Source organism: Motacilla alba, chromosome 10 (assembly GCF_015832195.1).
Source record: "Motacilla alba alba isolate MOTALB_02 chromosome 10, Motacilla_alba_V1.0_pri, whole genome shotgun sequence".
Lineage (NCBI taxonomy): Eukaryota > Metazoa > Chordata > Aves > Passeriformes > Motacillidae > Motacilla > Motacilla alba.
Window position 1 is genome coordinate 19515190 of NC_052025.1, and position 17659 is coordinate 19532848.

A 17659-nucleotide genomic window follows, 5' to 3' on the forward strand; every position below is an offset into this window, starting at 1 on the left:
ACAGCGGGAAAAATGGCTCCCTGAAAACAGGGAGGTGGGAGAACAGCCTGGCCTCTTTCCCACCTCACACAGGCAGTTGTGGGGCTGGTTGGGTGGCAGCAAATCCCCGGAGGGGTTTGGGAAGGCTGCGGTGCTGGAGCTGGGATGCAGGGATAAGGAATCCATGAGTGATGCAGTTTTGGTGCGGTGGTTGGGTCGGGTTGTGGAGCAGGAAATGTCAGAGGTGTGTTCAGAGATCCATCCCTCACTCCAGGAAGGTCTTCACGGGCAGAGCAGAAATTGGCCACCACCCCCAGCTAAGTTGGATTTCTGGAAAGCTTCTTCTGACTTTCACTCTCTGAAAAATGTTTCTCACCATCCTCATGCTCTTTTTGAGCATTGAGTGTTGCCTCAGTACCAGAGCGCACAATACCAGTGTGTGCTTGATGCTGGGGTTTGTTGGAAACCACTTTGAAGCCAAGTGCCAAAACCTCGACCTTTTTAGAGCTAAACGACCTCAATTTGCTCGTGCACTGCCGTGCTGTTTGCAGAATGAATATTCCCACAACTGAGCACCTGGAATTGCAGCGTGCAGGATTTCTCTGCAGCCAGTCCTTGGGAGCTGGGCCTATCCTATCCTTTCATTTCTCTGCAGTTCAGCTTTTTGTTGTTGTTTTGTTACTTCATTTCCTGTTAGGATAGAGAAATCCCATCATTCTGGCAGTTCTGCTCAGCTGCCAGGGGTGGGGGCAGTCTTTGTGCTGGGGTTTGTACCTGGCAGGTGCCCGCGGTCTTTGTGCTCCACTGCTGCAGGCCACAGGAAAGAAAAGCAACATTTCCTGCAGCAAAACTCTTTGTGTCTTTGCCCTTCAGCCCTGCTGCTGCAGCTGAGCCAGCAGGAGCTTGGAGTTGAGACGAGGTGAGATGTGACAGGGAAAATGGGAGAAATGGAGGCTTTTTTGTGGATTTTCTGTGTGCGTTTGGCAGCGCTTGGGTTGTTTCTCTGCTGTGTTATCCTGCCTGTCCCGGGGTCAGGTACCATGGATCAGAGCATGGAGAGGGCTTGGATTTCTGCTGGTGCAGCTGGGTTGGTGTCAGATTATGCCCTTCTCTGACCCACAGATGGGGCATCTGAGAGGTGTTTTAAAACTTTTATTCTGTTCTGAGTCTCATGAGAAGGATGAGACAATACAGATGTTATAATTCACAGCATCACAATCAGAAGCCAACTATTTCCTAATTACAACACACTAGACGTGTTTCTTGGCCTATCAGCTTAGCCACACCATGCTGTAAGTGCCTTAAAGCTAATTATCTAAAATGACCCTCGTGGGTCCTGCTGCAATGCATCCTTCACAGTTCAGTTTCTCTGAAATTCCTAGTTTTATTTGTAAGGCCATCCTTTGAAACTTGTCTGCAATGTCTGTCCTGTTCCAGGGCATTTCTAAGTCAGCATTTCTTATCTCTTCCAATCCATTTCCCACAGGTTGGGTCCTGTAAACCACAGCCGGGTTGGAGGAGGGACAGGAATTCTCCTGTTGATGTTGTAGGAGACTTTTCCCAGCTCAGCTTCCCAGGGACACCGTCCCCTGGCAAAGCCCTGTGCAAGGTGGGCATGGTTTGAGGCATTGCCTCTCTGTGACGTGGACAAAAGGTTTATCTATAAATTATGCGAGTATAACAAACCCACCAGGCTTTATTGCTGGTTTTAAGGATGGATCTGTCAGTGCCCTGAACACTGCAAACAAAATTGTTCTTGTCCTCCTGTGCGAGGAATGCGCCGGGGTGGGGAAGATGTGGGGATTTTGTTTGTTTTGGGCTCTGCGTCTGGCTCCAGCACGGACCCTGCTCTCTGTGTGCTCATTCCAGCTCGCCTTTACCTTAAAAATGGAAATTATCCAGCGTGGAGCAGGAGCTTCTCCCTCGCCTCAGTTATTTCTTAATCCTCTTGTGCTCTTGGCGAGCCGAGCCCGTGAGTTTATCACAAAACAAGAACAGAGTGAAGCTCTGAGAGGTTCTGCCTGTTCAGGAAGTGACTTTTAATGGTGATGGCATTAAACCCTTCAGCTGTAACTACTCATTCTGCTGAAGAAGTGTTTGTATAGCATTATAAATAGTGTTTTTCCATGTTTCAAATCTATTTGTTTCACTTTCCTTTCAGCTGTCAACACTTCAGATTGGAGCTGAAATGCCTTATTCTTTTAAGACATCTTCATTTCTTACCAAGTACCTCGTCTGTTCTCATTAGTGGCTCTGTGACAGTCTCAGAGTTAAGTGTGAAGAAGGTTCTTGGGGTATTCAGGGAAATTAGACAACTCCAGGTCTATCCAAAGGGTTTGTGGAAGGCTGCAGCAAGGATTTGCAGCGAGGTTCCTGAGCTGTGGTTCAGCACAGCAGAAATCTTGTGGCAAATTTGACTTCAGTGTGGCTGCTGCAAACCTCATTAAAGACATGAATCATCTCATTTAGGGCTTGTAAATACCAGGAGCAGTTTCAGTGGAGGGAAAACCTCCCGTGGACACCAGGCAGTGAGGATCTCTTGCAGGTGCTGGAGCTCTGAGGAGATGATGGGAGTCTTGGGCTGGTTTTGTTAAAGCCAGGGGTAGCACCTTTCTAATCTTGGCACTTCAGGTTTGAGAATTAACGTGGAAAAAATCAGAGCAGTGTTTGAGAGTGACTTTGCACAGTTTGAAGGACCAGAGAGGATGGGAGCCTTTGTAGTAAAATTCAGAGATTCCAAATGCAAATTCTGGTTTGGGTCTTCACCCTTCAGTGGCTGGGAGATTGCAGAGCCCTCCCTCGCGTGCTGCATTAGCTGCTTTGGTCCCAAATCCATCCGTCAAGTGTTGTTTGGAATCAGATCTTCTGGGATTGACTGCAGAATATTCAGGGTGTTTCATGCTTTCTGCAGGAGATGCAGGCAGCTTGTCACGTCAGTGGGTTTTAGGCATTGTATTTCTTTATGATTCCTTGAGAATCCAAACTTCTGCAGGGATATCACCATTCCAACTGGTGTCTCAGGCCTTCTGATGATGAGCAGGCCCCTGCCGAGCACTGAAATGTATTTTTCAATAAAAACCAGGCCCTGAAGTTGATTTTCTGGCTCCTGGCTGCCCAGTTGATGCTCACTGCTGATGACTGGTTTCACTGGTTTGGGAAGTGTTTTTCTCAGTTCCGGCAGAAGTGGAACAGGTGACAAGTTGTACCAGTGTGATTCATTAGATCCTGTTGGGAGGCGCTAAATGGCTGTGTTAATGAAGATGCTAATTAACAGAGGGCAAAGCCCAGCTTCCCGTCCCAACAGGACACCCGGCTCTGGTGGGAGAGGAGCAGAGGTGGAATGGGAGGAAGTTCCCTTTGACCCAGGCATGGTGACAAGGCTCAGATGGGATTATATTCACTCTACTCTTAATGTCATTGCTCTCCTTTCTTTGAACCTGTGTGGATCAGTTCTGCATGGCAGAAGCTGAGGGAGGCTCTTGGAAGTTCTGTCTGGAGTTGAGGATTGGCACAGCTTGGATATTATCAGTGTACAACTGCTTTTACATCCAGCTAGAGCAAGAAAGATCAGCACCATCAGAGATTCCAAAAAGTGATTAAAAAATAATTAGAGTTACAACCTTTATTTTGCACCGAGCCCTTTTTGCCCACAGAATGGAAATGCCTTTAAAAATCTCTCATTGCAGACTTGCAAATAAACACTGAGCATTGTAATAAATACATGAGCATTGTAATAAATACATGAGCATTGTAAAAGGGGGCAGAGCAGAGGCACAGAGCCTTGAAAAACTTCATGTTCAGCGGGCTTCGCTTGGAGCCCTTTCTGGTGTCAGTCAGGGTGCTGAGGTCACTTGTTAACCCTTTGTTTTGTTTCTGGTGAGGGTGCTGAGGTCACTTGTTAACCCTTTGGTTTGTTTCTGGTGAGGGTGCTGAGGTCACTTGTTAACCCTTTGGTTTGTTTCTGGTGAGGGTGCTGAGGTCACCTGTTAAGCCTTTGGTTTGTTTCTTTGAAGCAAATGGTTCTGAGCTGTGGTGAAGGTGTTGAATTCACCTGTTAACTCTTGTTTTAGTTTCTCTGAAGCAAATGGTTATAAGCCTTGGCGAGGGTGCTGAAAGTCACCTGTTAACCCTTTGTTTTGTTTCTTTGAAGCAAATGGTTATAAGCCTTGGCAAGGGTGCTGAAGTCACCTGTTAACCCTTTGTTTTATTTCTGGTGAGGGTGCTGAAGTCACCAGTTAACCCTTTGTTTTATTTCTGGTGAAGGTGCTGTAGTCACCTGTTAACCCTGTGTTTTGTTCCTGGTGAGGGTGCTGTAGTCACCTGCTAACCCTTTGTTTTGTCTCTTTGAAGCAAATGGTTATGAGCCTTCGAGTTTCGGAGCTGCAGGTGCTGCTGGGCTACGCGGGCAGGAACAAGCACGGCCGCAAACACGAACTGCTGACCAAAGCCCTGCACCTGCTCAAGGCTGGCTGCAGCCCCGCCGTCCAGATGAAAATCAAAGAACTCTATAGGAGAAGGTTCCCCCAGAAAATCATGACCCCAGCAGACCTGTCCATCCCCAGCGTGCACTCGAGCTCCATGCCGGCCGCGCTGTCGCCTTCCGCCATTCCACAGCTGGGCTACGACGGCCACCCCGCCACGTCCCCCCTGCTCCCCGTGTCGCTGCTGGGACCCAAACACGAACTGGAACTGCCCCACCTCACCTCGGCCCTGCACCCCGTGCACCCCGACATCAAGCTGCAGAAACTCCCTTTTTATGACTTGTTGGACGAGCTGATCAAACCGACCAGCCTAGGTAAGGAGAGCTCCTGCAGCCTCGCTGCGTTTGGGGGAAAACGGTCAAATTCAGCTGCTGCTGCTGCAAGGGGTTAAATATTGCATCACAGCAGTGTTTAGAGAATTGCTATTTTGGGTAACTTTTGGAACAGATTGTTCTACATGGAGAGACGTCTTACCTAACACTCATTAGTTGCTTTAGCCGAGCCTCTAAATATGGTTTAAACATCCGTTATTTTAAGGGGGGGGCTCTGAGAAAAAATAAACTAAATCTTAGGGAAAAAAAGGGAAAAAAACCCCAAAAAAACAGTCTGCTTTCAGTAGTTCTTATAAACCACGGAGTTTCATTATTAAAAAAACCCCAAAGTAAACAGAACTGCCCCCAAATCTGTCAGGCTTCTAGAATGTTCTCATCCGTGCTGGGAAGGAGTGCCAGGCTGGAAATTTGCTGGATCCATTACAGCCTGAGCGTCTGAATTTAGGGTTCTTCTGCAGTTGTGGCTACTTTCCTTGCAGCTGATTTTTGTGTGAAGGCATAAATCACTGGTGGAGCTGCTGAGGAGAATGTGCTGCTCCCAGGGCATTATGTAATGTGTGATTTTCCTGGGTCCACTTCACAGCATGGTTAACTTTAATACTCCTCAATATTGCCTGAATGCACCAGGCCTGGTGATTGCTGTGTGGTGGAACCTTCTGCTGGCTTGAAACCCCAGGAAAGATTCCCTGCTGCTAGGAGGAGCAGATTGGTGAGAGGAGATCTGGGGAGAGAGGGTGGGTGAGTGAGAAAAAAAAGTCCCTTGCAGAAGAAATCCCTTGTAAACAAAGCTGAGCAGGTACTTTCCAGCGACAGTCTGGAGGGCTGGGGGATGTGGGAGGCCTGATGTGTGAGTGCTGAGGTTGTCTGTGCATTTCTGAAGGATCTGGCACAGTATTTTGCTTTTTTTTTTTGCTTTAGCTGCTGTAATTGAAGGAAAAGCTGAGAGATTTTGGTAATTTAATCTTCTGGTTCAGGTGTTCTTTGCAGAGGTGCAGTGTATCTGTTTAGCTTTAATCGAAGCCCTAATTGCTGAATAACCATGCCAGGCAGGGCTGGTGCTGGGAGCTAATGAGGTGCTCAGTATGTGTCTCATCACTTTACATCAGGAATCCTTCAGAGTAAGGCTGTAATTTCCACAAGACATTCCAGGGCAGGAGTGATGGTGTGCATTTATTTGTATTCCTGGATGTGGGAAGAGCCCTTTGCTGTCAGCTCTGAGTGGGACAGAGCACCCCAAATGCAGGGATCATCATTCACTCCCTGCCAGCTCTCAGGCCTCAGGAGCTGATGGACAATGGGATATTCCTCCCCTTTGTGGAGTGTCAGGGTGAGAAAATGGAAGTGCAATTCCAAGCAGATGCCTCTGGAAGCAATCCCTGTCCTTTCTGGTAATTGCAGGAATGTTTGGGGCTTATTTGTGTGGGAATTCTGTTTGTCTGAAGGAATCCTATTAAAGAGCCTTTGAGTTGAGTGTTTGGGGGAAGAGCTTCAGTATCCATCATAAAATTCTGGAATGGTTTGAGTCGGAAAGGACCTTAAAGCCCATCTGCACATCTTCCACTATCCCTGGCCTTGGACACTCCAGGGATCCAGGGGCAGCCACAGCTCCTCTGGGAATTCATCCCAGCCCCTCCCCAGCCTGTTCAGACTCAGATTCATTTTCTCCATTTATGCATTTACTGATACTTTGACGAGAAAATCTGAAATCATTCGTAGAATGTTTGCCCCAGATGGTCTGGGCATCCTTCCGTGTGCTGCCAGCAGTGTGGGTTTCCTCAAGTGTCCCATGTGTGGGTTGCCTGGTTTGTTTTCCACTGGCAGATATTACTGCAGCCACTCGGAGCTTGGAATTTAGCCAGTGTTTCAGCATCTCCTGCTTGCTTTTTCCCATCAGATTACTCATGGGATAGGGATAAAGGACTTTTGAATTTACTCTGCTTCCCTCCCCCACAAGGATGAACTGATGACCCGATGTGGGGTTTGGAATAATTCTCTGCTCGCTTGAAACAGAAGGGAAAGAAAATGTGTGTGAGAGAGAGAGTTTGTGTAATTCAAACTTCACAGCCCCCTGAAATGACATTAAACTGGGCAAAGCACATCCCTGGGTGCTGGGCTTGCCCCTGGTTGTTCCCAAGCGCAGGTGGCACAGCTGGGAAGGTTTGCTCCAGTTTTCTGTCCCTTTTGAGAAGTGGTGGTTGGTTGAAGAAGCAATAATTTGAGCAAGCCTCAGGGCGGGGAGTTGCCCAGCAGGGCACTTGAGCAGGCATTCTGTACCCAAATATTTCGTGTGGGTGGGTAGCACACAGCTAATGTGAGGAACAGATGAGGAAATGAAATCTGCTCGCTCTTATTTGTACCATCAGGAACAAAAGGAGGAAACAGAAATTCTTACATTTGACTGCAGCTCCAGCCTGGGATTCAGAGGGATGTGCTGGGCTGGGTTCGTGGAATGCAGGGATTTCTCCATCCCTGCCCTTCTCACCAGCAACCTGGGGTTCTGGGCCGAATCCCAGCATCCCTGAGGCTGGAAAAGCCCTCCAAGATCAGAGTCCGGCCTTTGATCATCACCTTGTCCCCAGCCCAGGCCCTGAGTGCCACGTCCAGTGCTCCTTGGACACTGCTGGGGTGAGACAAAGAGCCATTTGTTCCTTTGCAGTGGAGCTGTTGAATTTGATCCACGTTTATTAGTCACCCTCCCTGCCAAGTGCAGAAAGCATGGGGATGGGATGGGTTTGTGTCCCAGCCAGCCAGCAAAGCTCCTCGTTCTGCAAATGTGTGCTTGCGGCTCTCTGCCCCTGCTTAGCCACCATTTTCAGGGATTTTTAATTTTTTAATAAGGATTTTTTTTTATGTTTGGAGGAAAAGCTGTCCACTCTGGCTTTGATGGAATGTTTGCCTCATTCCTGTGCTTCTCTGTTGTTCTCCTAATAGGATCTAAAGAGGAGAATTGAGGTTGTTTGTCAAGTGAAGCTGCAGCTTAATTCCCCCATTTCCAGCCCCCAGAGCACAGACATTGCTAATTGGTTGTTTTTTAAGCACATTTTCTAAAAGTAACTCCTAACACACAGATAAGATCTCATTTGTGTGCTGAAATGTGTTTACTGTGAGTAGCAAGGCCCAGAATTTGCCAGATTATTGTGGAAGGGACATGAGATAGTTAAGCAGCATCTTAAAAATGCCTCTTGTTACAGCAAATGTCATTCCTAATTGCCAGAGCTGTGTAGTTGTTCCAAAAAACATTTTAACTGGCTTAGGGGTCTTTACTTACCTGTAAGGGAAATGAAGCTGTTTTATTTTTTTTTCCAATTGAAAGCATTAAAGAGGCTGTGAGCTCTCCTCCTGTTTAAAATCAGTCCAAATGGCACAAGGATCATCCTCCTGCAGTTTATTTGCTGTGCTTCAGCTCTCAGGGATACAAGCACAGCACTGGAAGTTGGATCCGAGCCAGAGAAATGAGAATTTTTACCTGCAGCCTCCTGGAAGGAGGAGGCACAGATCAGTCATTATCCCTCAGAGGCAGCAGAATTCCAGCTCCATCGGAGCTTCCAGTGAGGAGCTCTTGATGAAGAGCTGGCTTTAATTCCTTCATTTCTGTGCTCTGCTCCCAGGATTTCTGCAGGCAGCACAATTTCCCCCTCAGGGGTTGGTTCCATGATTCCCACCCCGCAGTTGTGCTCCCGCCTTGCGCTTCCCGTGGATTTTCCTGTGGCTGTGAGCGATCCTGGTGCCTCAGACGTGGAGCCAGATCTTGCAGCTGAGCTGCCTAAAATCTTGAGGGTGCCTGTAGTTCAAGGTACAGCCATTAAACAATTAAACAATTCAGTGCACGAGAAAGCTGGGCTGGAACCCATGAAAGTTTTGTTTGGCAAGAGTTTCTCCTTTTGCTCTATCAGCGAGCTGATCTCGTGCTCTGTGCAATTGCTATTATGGTTTATATGAAAGTCACGCTTTTACTGTCTGCTGTGTTTATTATTTTTTTGAAATGTACTTTGTGGGAGGAAGTTCAACACAACACTAAATTCTCAACTCGGCTTTGAGTTCTCTGACTTCCGGCCCTGCAGCTTTTAATTGTGCAAGATCGGGGTGAAATATTGGCTCTGTGCTGGGGCTCAACTGGAATTACAGCACTTTTGGGGTTCTTTATTTGGATTTGCGTGTGCTGGGCCTCAGGTTGGGGTTTCCGCAGTCAAGAGTTTCTTTTGAGGGAGCTTTAAGCAACTGGGTGACTCCTAAAAAAGGATTTATTCAGGTTTTCTCCAGCTGATTGCTCAATCTCCTCATGCGTGGAGCCGGGGTCACTGAGGGTCCAGGACATGGATGTCCCGAGATTCCAGGGCATCTCCCGATATTCCAGGCCCTGACAGGACACGGATGTACTGACATTCCAGGATGTGGATGTACTGAGGTTCCAGGCCATGGATGTCCCAGGATTCCAGACCCTGATGGGCCATGGATGTCCCAAGATTCCAGGCCATGGATGAACAAGATTCCAGTCCCTGATAAAGATTCCAGGCCCTGTCAGGACATGGGTGAACAAGATTCCAGGTCATGGACATACTGAGATTCCAGATCCTGACAGGACGTGGATGTCCCAAGATTCCAGGACATGGATGTCCCAAGATTCCAGGCCCTGACAGGCCATGGATGTCCCAGGATTCCAGGCCATGGATGTCCCAAGGTTCCAGGCCCTGACAGGACATGGATGTTTCCGGACACAGCTGGAATGGAGCTGGGAAGCCACTTGGCTTCCAGAGAATCGCAGAGAATATAAAATATCCTGAGTTCGGACAAACAAGGGACAAAACCCATCTCCCTGGCCCAACAATCCCATCCTGGCCTGAGGAAAAAACTTTGCTTGTTGAGAGGAAAACTTCTCCAGAGGCAGGATCCAGCAGGGATGTGGCAGTGCTGCTTTGTGCTGCTCCTTTCAAGTGGCTGACTTGGTGCTTTTAGCAATAAAAGTTAAAATATCGAAGCCTGAAGGCAACATTGGAGTTGTGGGACACAATTCAGGTGTCTGAAGGAATCAAAGGGCTGAACTGGAGTAAGGAGGATCCTGTGATGTTCCTTCCCTCTGGAAAAATGATGGGTCAGGCGAGGTGCAGGGATACAGGAGAGGAGAGCTGGGATCCATCCACAGAGGTGGTTGGGAGAGTGAAGAGTTTGGCCATGGAATGTTGGCGTGGAAGTGTCCCCTGATCTTCCTGCAGGTCTTCAGGAATGCTCCACCCCATGAGTGATTTAAAGAATGAATAATCAGACATAAATGTCTGTCCAATTGCACATAATTTCCAGCTGATCTCTTCTGTCTTCTGTTTATACAACATATCAGAAAGAGTTATAAAATCCATAATATTTATGGATTAATTGTAGCCCTTGGAGTATTTCCAGGCTGTTTTCATGTATATCTTTAGGCACAATTTCAAATAAGCTCTTTCACATCTCTTTACTCCCTTCCTTTCCCACCCCCGGGGTGGCTCTGCCTGTTCCTCCTGAGGATTAACTGTGAGTTGAACAGAATCTAAAATTGATTTGAAGGCATGAATGCAGCAACTGACCAGAACCAGGGTTCAGTTTTTCACCTGTTCCACGGTGGAGAACGTGGCCCTGGCACTTCCCTTTCCTCAGGGTGCTTGTGGGCACAGCTGTGACCTGTGGGGGTGCCAGAAGGGCTCACTGAAATGCTTCCCCTCAAGTGGTTTTGCAGGGTTGGGAAAGGTCAGGGGTGCAGCATCCATTGGGATAATGGGAATGAAGCAGAATGGCCAAGGTGGGACAAGAAGCAGTGGGAATTTGGGATTTCTCTTGGCTCTGGAGCTCAGATCTCCTGAATCCCACAGCTTGTGTAGGGCATGGCTGAGGGGTGTCAGCTGTTGGATTTTGGGGTGCAGAGCCCTGCTTTGGCATGGCCTGGGGTGGATTTAGTGGTGATTGAGGGGCTCCCAGCCCCATCCTGCTCACCCCAGCTGCATCTCATGCAGCAGGAAATGCAGGAATGGTGGAGGTGGGCTGGAAATGCTGCTGCTTCCAGAAGATGGCAGAGCTGGGGGCTCAGAGCTGGTGGCTGAGAGGCAGGAAGTGTTGATGGGTAGATAAACACTGGGTTACTGGGGAACTCCAGAATTTGGGGTGGCTTTAAAGGCCATCCTGAGATCGATGCCTCAGGTTTAGATTTTATATTTTTCACATTCTGTGCTGCTTTAGTGTGTAGTTCTGAGCTTCACATCAGGGGATGCTGAGCTCTGCACAGAGCAGGGACACAAAACAATTCCTGCTCCAGCTGGGCACCAAGGACAAATGACCCAAAGCTCAGCCCAGGAGCACAAACAGCGTGGGCTGCAGAGAGGAAAACAAGCAGGGTGGGAGTGCCTGGGCTAAAGCTGGAATGGGACAATGAACTGCAAGGTGCAAATGGAGCAGAGCTGAGCCAAGGCAGAGACCCCGGGAGCGCTCGTGCATTTTGGGACCATTTGGGTTCATCTTAGGGCAGCCCTGGCTGGGCTCTGGTGCTGCCCAAGGTGGATCCATGGAGGAGATGCTTTGAATAAATCCCTGCTTTGTTCTGTAGCTCTGCCCAGCCTCTGCTCCAGCTCAGCCTTCTCAAGGCATCACTTGCAGCTCTCCCATCAAGGTGGATTTTCCTCCCCCAGCCCCCCTTGGATTGTGCTTCTCCACAGCTCCAGCGCAGCCTTGGCTGCTGTTCCAGGGGCAGCTGGGGAAGGGAGCCCTGGGCAGGGGGATCCCAGGGGCTCCCCACGCCTGGGGTGTCCTGGATTTCCTGCCCTGCAGCAGGCTTTGCCCTCAGACCTCTCTGAACTGTCGCATTTTCTAAGCTCAGGTGTTTGCTGGGCCTTTTTCTAAGCAGTTTTGGTCTGGTTGGGAGGCCCAGGTGAAATTTTCAGCAGTGGTGTTTGATAGAGGATTGAGTATAAATTGATAATGATGCCTTCTGTTGTTTAAAGGGAAAGCAAAACGAGGCACCTCACCTGTCTGGGGAGGGAAAACAAGAACTGGGGAACGTCCTGAGCTGGGAAGGATTCTCCAAAGTCAGGACACCCCAAAATCCCCCCTGTGCATCCCTGAGAGCATTGCCCAAGTATTCCTGGAGTTGTTGGGAATGTGCCCATTCCCTGGGGAGCTGTCCCAGTCCTCCCCACCCCCAGGGGAAAATCCTTGTCCTGATTCCCATCCCAATCCTCCTGCCCCTGGGCACAGAGAGCAGAGCTCCCCTCGTGAGGAAGTCCCAGGAAATTCCAATTTCTGGTTAATATTGGGTCAAATTCGGCTAATCCAGACCATTAGCTAGTGAATAACCAATTGGGCATCTCTTGTTTTTCTTACAGCATGCAGCAACTTTCCTCTGCTCCTCATCCTCTTCCTTACAGCTCTTTCTGCCTTTGGAAAGAAACACAATTATTGGGAATCGTTGGGAATGGGCCCGTGCAACGATATCTTAGATGATTCTTGTGCAAAGTGCAAGTTTAATTTTAGTCCAAGCCTTTCTTTAATACGTTCCCTTCAGCATTGAATAATTGGTGATGCTGCTGGGAAGATGAACCCCAGCTTATTGCTCTGCAGGAAGCATCACCACCCCAACTCCTTGATCCCAAAAAATTCCTGCGAGATCTGAAGGTGTCTGTGCCTGAGTGGAGATTGAGAGAGTGGCTTTTTCTCAAGACAGCAAGAGGTATTTTACTGCAGAAAGATTGTGTGGCTATTTTTAGCCCTGGGTACTGGTGAGGTGGAACAGAATATTTTTAGAGCTGTAGAAAATGCAGCCACTCAAGCTGGGCTCTTTTCTGCACGCTGGTGCTGGAGGGGTTTTCCAAAATAAAGAGCAGAATTAGTAGGAGATGGCTTTTCTCTATCATTTCTATTTATTAAATAGGTGATCTGTGGATACACATATATATTTTTATATATATGTACATAAACAGTGTGTGTATATGTATATTTATATTTATATTTATAATTTTATATTTTATATTTATATGTTTTATCTTTATATTTATATTTATATATTTGTTCCTATACAATTTTAAGTGATTTGACCCTGTGAACACCATCTATTAAAAGAGTTTTCCCTCAATTTTGGGAAACTTTTTACCTCAGTGAAGTGTTTTAAGGAAATCCACAACCAGCAGGGCATAATTTCGTCCCTCAGTTAATCTGTACCGATCCTGGGTCGTTCCTGGAGTGAGGTAAGCCTGGAATAGTTCAGGAAATGGTGGTGAACTTTGGAAAAGTTAGGGAGAAAAAACTCTTAACTTTTTAGGTATTTTGACTTTTCCAAACTCTGTTGAATTCACAGTGCAAAATAAAATGTTTTAATATTTAATAAATCATAGTTCTGGAAAAGAAACAACAAGCCCAACCCCCCAAAAACATTCCTGGCATCTTTCTGAAGAATGTCCATATTAACTCTGTTGTCCTGGCTTGATTCCAGCTTTATTGGATTATAAACTCTATTTCCATCCTCCTGGTTTTCAATTGCAGATCTATTTTTACCTTTCTTTTGTTAAATAATAATCGCTGTTTGCAGGGCACAGTTGTGTTTGTAGCCATCAGAATGATTTTTTTTTTGTCTAAAACGATATTTTTCTAGTTTTAATCATCCTCCAGAACTTCTAAAAAGTAAATTATGTGCTTGATTTGCCAGGATCTGTTTGGTGTTTTAAACACAGCAGATACACCAGATGAATTAACTGAAATCTGTCAGCTTTTCTGCACTCTGAAATTCCAAATTCCCAATGTTCCTGCCTTGGAGAACAGGTCTTTGGGAATAGAGGAGTTGGAGCCAGAGATAAACGCAGAAATTTGGTGTTTAGGGGGAAAGGTGAGCTCTGTTTCGTGTGGTTTGGTGGGACCTGCAGGCATCATCTGTAGGGCAGGCAGATCTGGGAGGACTAGATGTGGGCTTGAAAAGATGATAAGGGAGAAGATCACAGAAAACCACAAAGAAAAATCAGATTTTGTCTCTTTTTCAGAGGCAGCTGCTCATGCAAGGGGCAGAGTAGTGTGCTGGGAGTAGCTGAGGAGCCTGACCATGGCTCAGTTGTAGTTTCAGGGAGCTCCTTGCCTGCCTCCCCGTGCCGCTCTGCTCCGTCTGTCAGGAGTTTGGAAATATTTTGATTGCCTTTTGGAGCATCTTTGCCTAATTAACAGCTTTTTTTTTTCCCTTCCCTCTTTGCAATCTGGCAATCTCAGCGTGGCTGCGCTCAGAGCAGGGCTGGGGAGCAGGGGAGGCAGAGCTGCTCCCCAGGGAATGCTCTGGGATCGGGGATCCAGCAGGGATCGGGGTTTGCTCACAGGCAGTGGGACACAGTCAGTCAGCACAGAATTCCAGGAGGGTTTGGGTTGGAAGGGAGCTGAAATCCCATCCCCATCCCATGGATCCCATCCCCATCCTGTGGATCCCATGGATCCCATCCCATCTCATCCCATGGATCCCATCCCATGGATCCCATCCCATCTCATCCCATGGATCCCATCCCATGGATCCCATCCCATCCCATCCCATCCCATCTCATCCCATGGATCCCATCCCATCTCATCCCATGGATCCCATCCCATCTCGTCCCCACACCCTCCACTATCCCAGGGTGTTCCAAGCCTTCTCTTGGACATTCCAGGGATCCAGGGAGCTTCTCTGGGAACTGCACCCCAGCCCCTCCCCACGGTCCTAGGGAAGAATTCCTTCCCAAATCCCATCCAGCCCCACTTCCGGCCATTTAAGCCCATCCCCCTGTCCTGTCAGTCCCTTTCCAAGTCTGCTCTTGGAGGCTGCAGCAGTAACTGCACAAAAGACTCTGAAAACACCAAAAACCCCAAATCTCAAGCAGGAATGTCAGAGGCCTTTTTGAATTTAGGTTCTGGTTCCAGCAGGGGCTGTTGTTTGCCCTGGCACGGCTCCTGAGGGGAGCTGGAGTAGGGAAGGCTCCCGTGGCAGCACTCAGGGACGTCCTTCCCCATTTTCACCCAAATAAATGTGTAAGTGCTTTAATTTGACCAGTACAACAGTCGGATGTTAGGAAGTATTTCTTTCCTGGCAGAGTGGATAAGTATTGGAACAGCTTTTCCAGGGAAGTGTGGAATCCCCATCCCTGGAAGGTGATAAAATCCAATTCTGATTTAATTGCCGAGGTGCTGCTCAGTCAGGAGTTGAACCTGGTGAACTTTGAGGTCTTTTCCAACCATAGTAACTCAGCGATTCTCTGAATATGGGAGTTCAAACCCCACTTTTCACATCCCCGTTTAGTGAAAATAAATCTGTTATCAACATGAGCAGAGGGAAAAGGATTGAATTCCAGAACCTTTGGTCCAGACTTTGTCACCGTCTTCCTGCTGCACACAATTCCAGTTCCTCCTGTTTGCCCGTTTCCCTGCTGGAGTCACCAAATTGGAGCTGCAAAAAAGATGGGAAAGGGAAATCTTGGGAAATCCAAGGAGTTTTGGTAGCTGCTGGTTGGCTTCTCTGGATGATTGAGCTTTAAATGAAGGTGGCATTAGTTAAATAGTCAGCAGATTTTAGTTAGTGAAGTGCTGGAGTTCACACCAAAGGTTCCCAAAAACCTTCCAGAACTTTTTTAATAAAGCCAAAATTGACAATTTCCAGGCTAAAGCAAATAATACCTGGGAGAAAAACCAACCCAGCAGAAAAAGCCACGCAGAAGCAGGAAATCACAACTGGAATTCCCTCATTTCTCTGCAGTGCACGAGCTTGGCTAATTCAGCTTTAGTTAATTAGAGTTTGTAATTGTGATCTTGCCGTTTATAGCTAAAAATAGGTGTCAAATTCTATGGAGGAGCAAATGTGAAAGCAGATTCTCATTGTTAATTGTATACATTGTGTCTGTTTCCTGCAGACATTGTGCTAGCAGGGAGGAAATGTATATGCATTTCAAAATCTGAGTTATTTATAAAACCCAATTCTTTCTCAAAGATTCCAAACAGCAGCTTCATGTCCCTGCTCCTGCTCATGCACAGCAGCAAGTAATGGGATAAGTGAAGGATTTTGGAGCAGTGTGATGCAGGAAAGATAAAAAAAAATGGAATTTTGGGAGGTTCCTGCTGTAATATTTACACTCAGTGTCTTTGCTATTGTTGGTTCCAACCCACCACACGCTGCTTGGAGCAAAATCTCAGTTCTCACCCTGAAATACTCACTCGGCTGTCACTCAGGGATGAGTCAAGAATGCATTATAGTAAACCAAGAAGTGGGAAATGTACCCAGTGTGTAGTGCCCAGATAATTCTATTGATTTATTCAGAATATTTCTATTATATTACATAATATTTATTCAGAACTTACAAATTCATTCAGATATTTATTCAGAACGTACAGAATTATGAAGAATAATGAGGTTGAAGTGCAGCTTACAAGCAGCTTTTCATTCATTGTGTGTTGGTGAGTGTGTGGAATCATTCTCTGGGGAGATGATGCTTTCTTTCAGTTTATTATTTAAAAAACCCTTTTCATTGCTGCAGTGGCCCTGTGAAAGGCTGGGTTTTAGCTAAAACCACTATTTTAGGGATATTTCACATCAGTTTCCAGCAGGAGCATTTTACTCTTGAGCACGGTTTGGTTCTGGAGCGCTGTGGCACAGAGTGGGAAGGCTTTAAAATCAGATTTTATGGCTGCAGATCTCACGAGTTCTTGGCTTATTCTGGATATATTTGGTGCATTGAAATCCAAAAACCCTCAGACTGAAATGTGAGATGTCCCACGTGCTGCGTTCAGCCCCTCTGTGAACTTGGACAGGCCGAGCCTGATCGGGTGCACGGAGGGAAATAAAAAAGTGATTGATGAGAAACCCTCAGATGTATTTTTATTTCATACCAGAGCACGTTTGACATGAAATTACAGCGATAAAAAGCCTTGATTTGCCTCAGCTCTGCTGTTATCTCCAGCCCTATTTTAATGTACACTTTATAGGCACATAAAGTTTTTTCATTGTATTTTTATTTACAGGAGGCTTCCAATGGCAACTTCCTCAAAAGCTCTTCAGAGCCAGATGTGTCTGATGCTGCTGGAGTTAAAAAAACCTGTGTTCTGACTTGATGTAATTATTTCCTAATTGTCCTGGCTGCTTTTTGATGCTCTCTGCTCTCTTGCAGCCTCAGATAACAGCCAGAGGTTTCGAGAAACCTGCTTTGCCTTCGCGCTGACGCCGCAGCAAGTGCAGCAGATCAGCAGCTCCATGTGAGTGGCTCCAGCAGCCCTGAAATCCAAATAATCCACCCCAAATCCACCCAGCTTCCCATGGCCCTGCTTGGGAACGGCAGGGAAAACTGCTCTGGGGAATTTGTTTGTCTCGTTGTATGGGGAGGAGAGAATTCAGCCCCACCACTGAGTTTGGGGTGGGTTTCTCTGGTGTTAAGCTCCCTGCAAATGCAGAATTCTGCTTCCTGCAGCTCTTCCTTGCCACCAGTTTCTCTGTTAATTCGTTATAAAGTTGGAACTTTAAGGTGAGCCATCAGAATTTTCTTTCTAATATACAAAAAAACCCCCCCAAAAAAACCCCAACAAAAACAACCTGTAAAACACATAACCCCCCCAAAACAAAAACCAAAACAAACAACCCCCCTGAAAAACCAGAAGAAATGCAAACAAACAAACAACAACAACAACAAAAAAAAAAATCCCCAAAACCAACAAAAAACCTCAGACAAAAACTCCCACAAAAATGGAGGTCAGACACAAATTTATTTATTTACCTCAAAAAATAAAAACTCTTCCTTTCAACCTCTCTTTTGGTGGTTTGAGCAGGAGCAGCAAAGTCTGGTGTGCATTATACATACCTGAAAGTGTGAATTTTCCATTTTTTATGTAAAGATGAAGTGTTTTCCATAAACTGAGCTTCCAGCA

General features: G+C 46.8%; 1 protein-coding gene across 5 annotated transcripts in view; it reads left to right on the forward strand.

Moving 5' to 3' along the window:
• Nucleotides 1-17659, forward strand: part of PIAS1 (protein inhibitor of activated STAT 1) — a 66933-nt gene that overhangs the window by 31518 nt on the left and 17756 nt on the right. For 4 of the 5 annotated variants that reach the window (XM_038146762.1, XM_038146761.1, XM_038146764.1 and 1 more), the window contains 2 exons: nt 4330-4774; nt 16909-16993. In XM_038146762.1, coding sequence (XP_038002690.1) covers nt 4333-4774; nt 16909-16993 — 527 coding nt within the window. In that variant the 5' untranslated portion in view covers nt 4330-4332. Of the gene's footprint in view, nt 1-1325; nt 1589-4329; nt 4775-16908; nt 16994-17659 lie in introns of those variants that run through there. The other variant, XM_038146765.1, reaches the window with a different exon arrangement.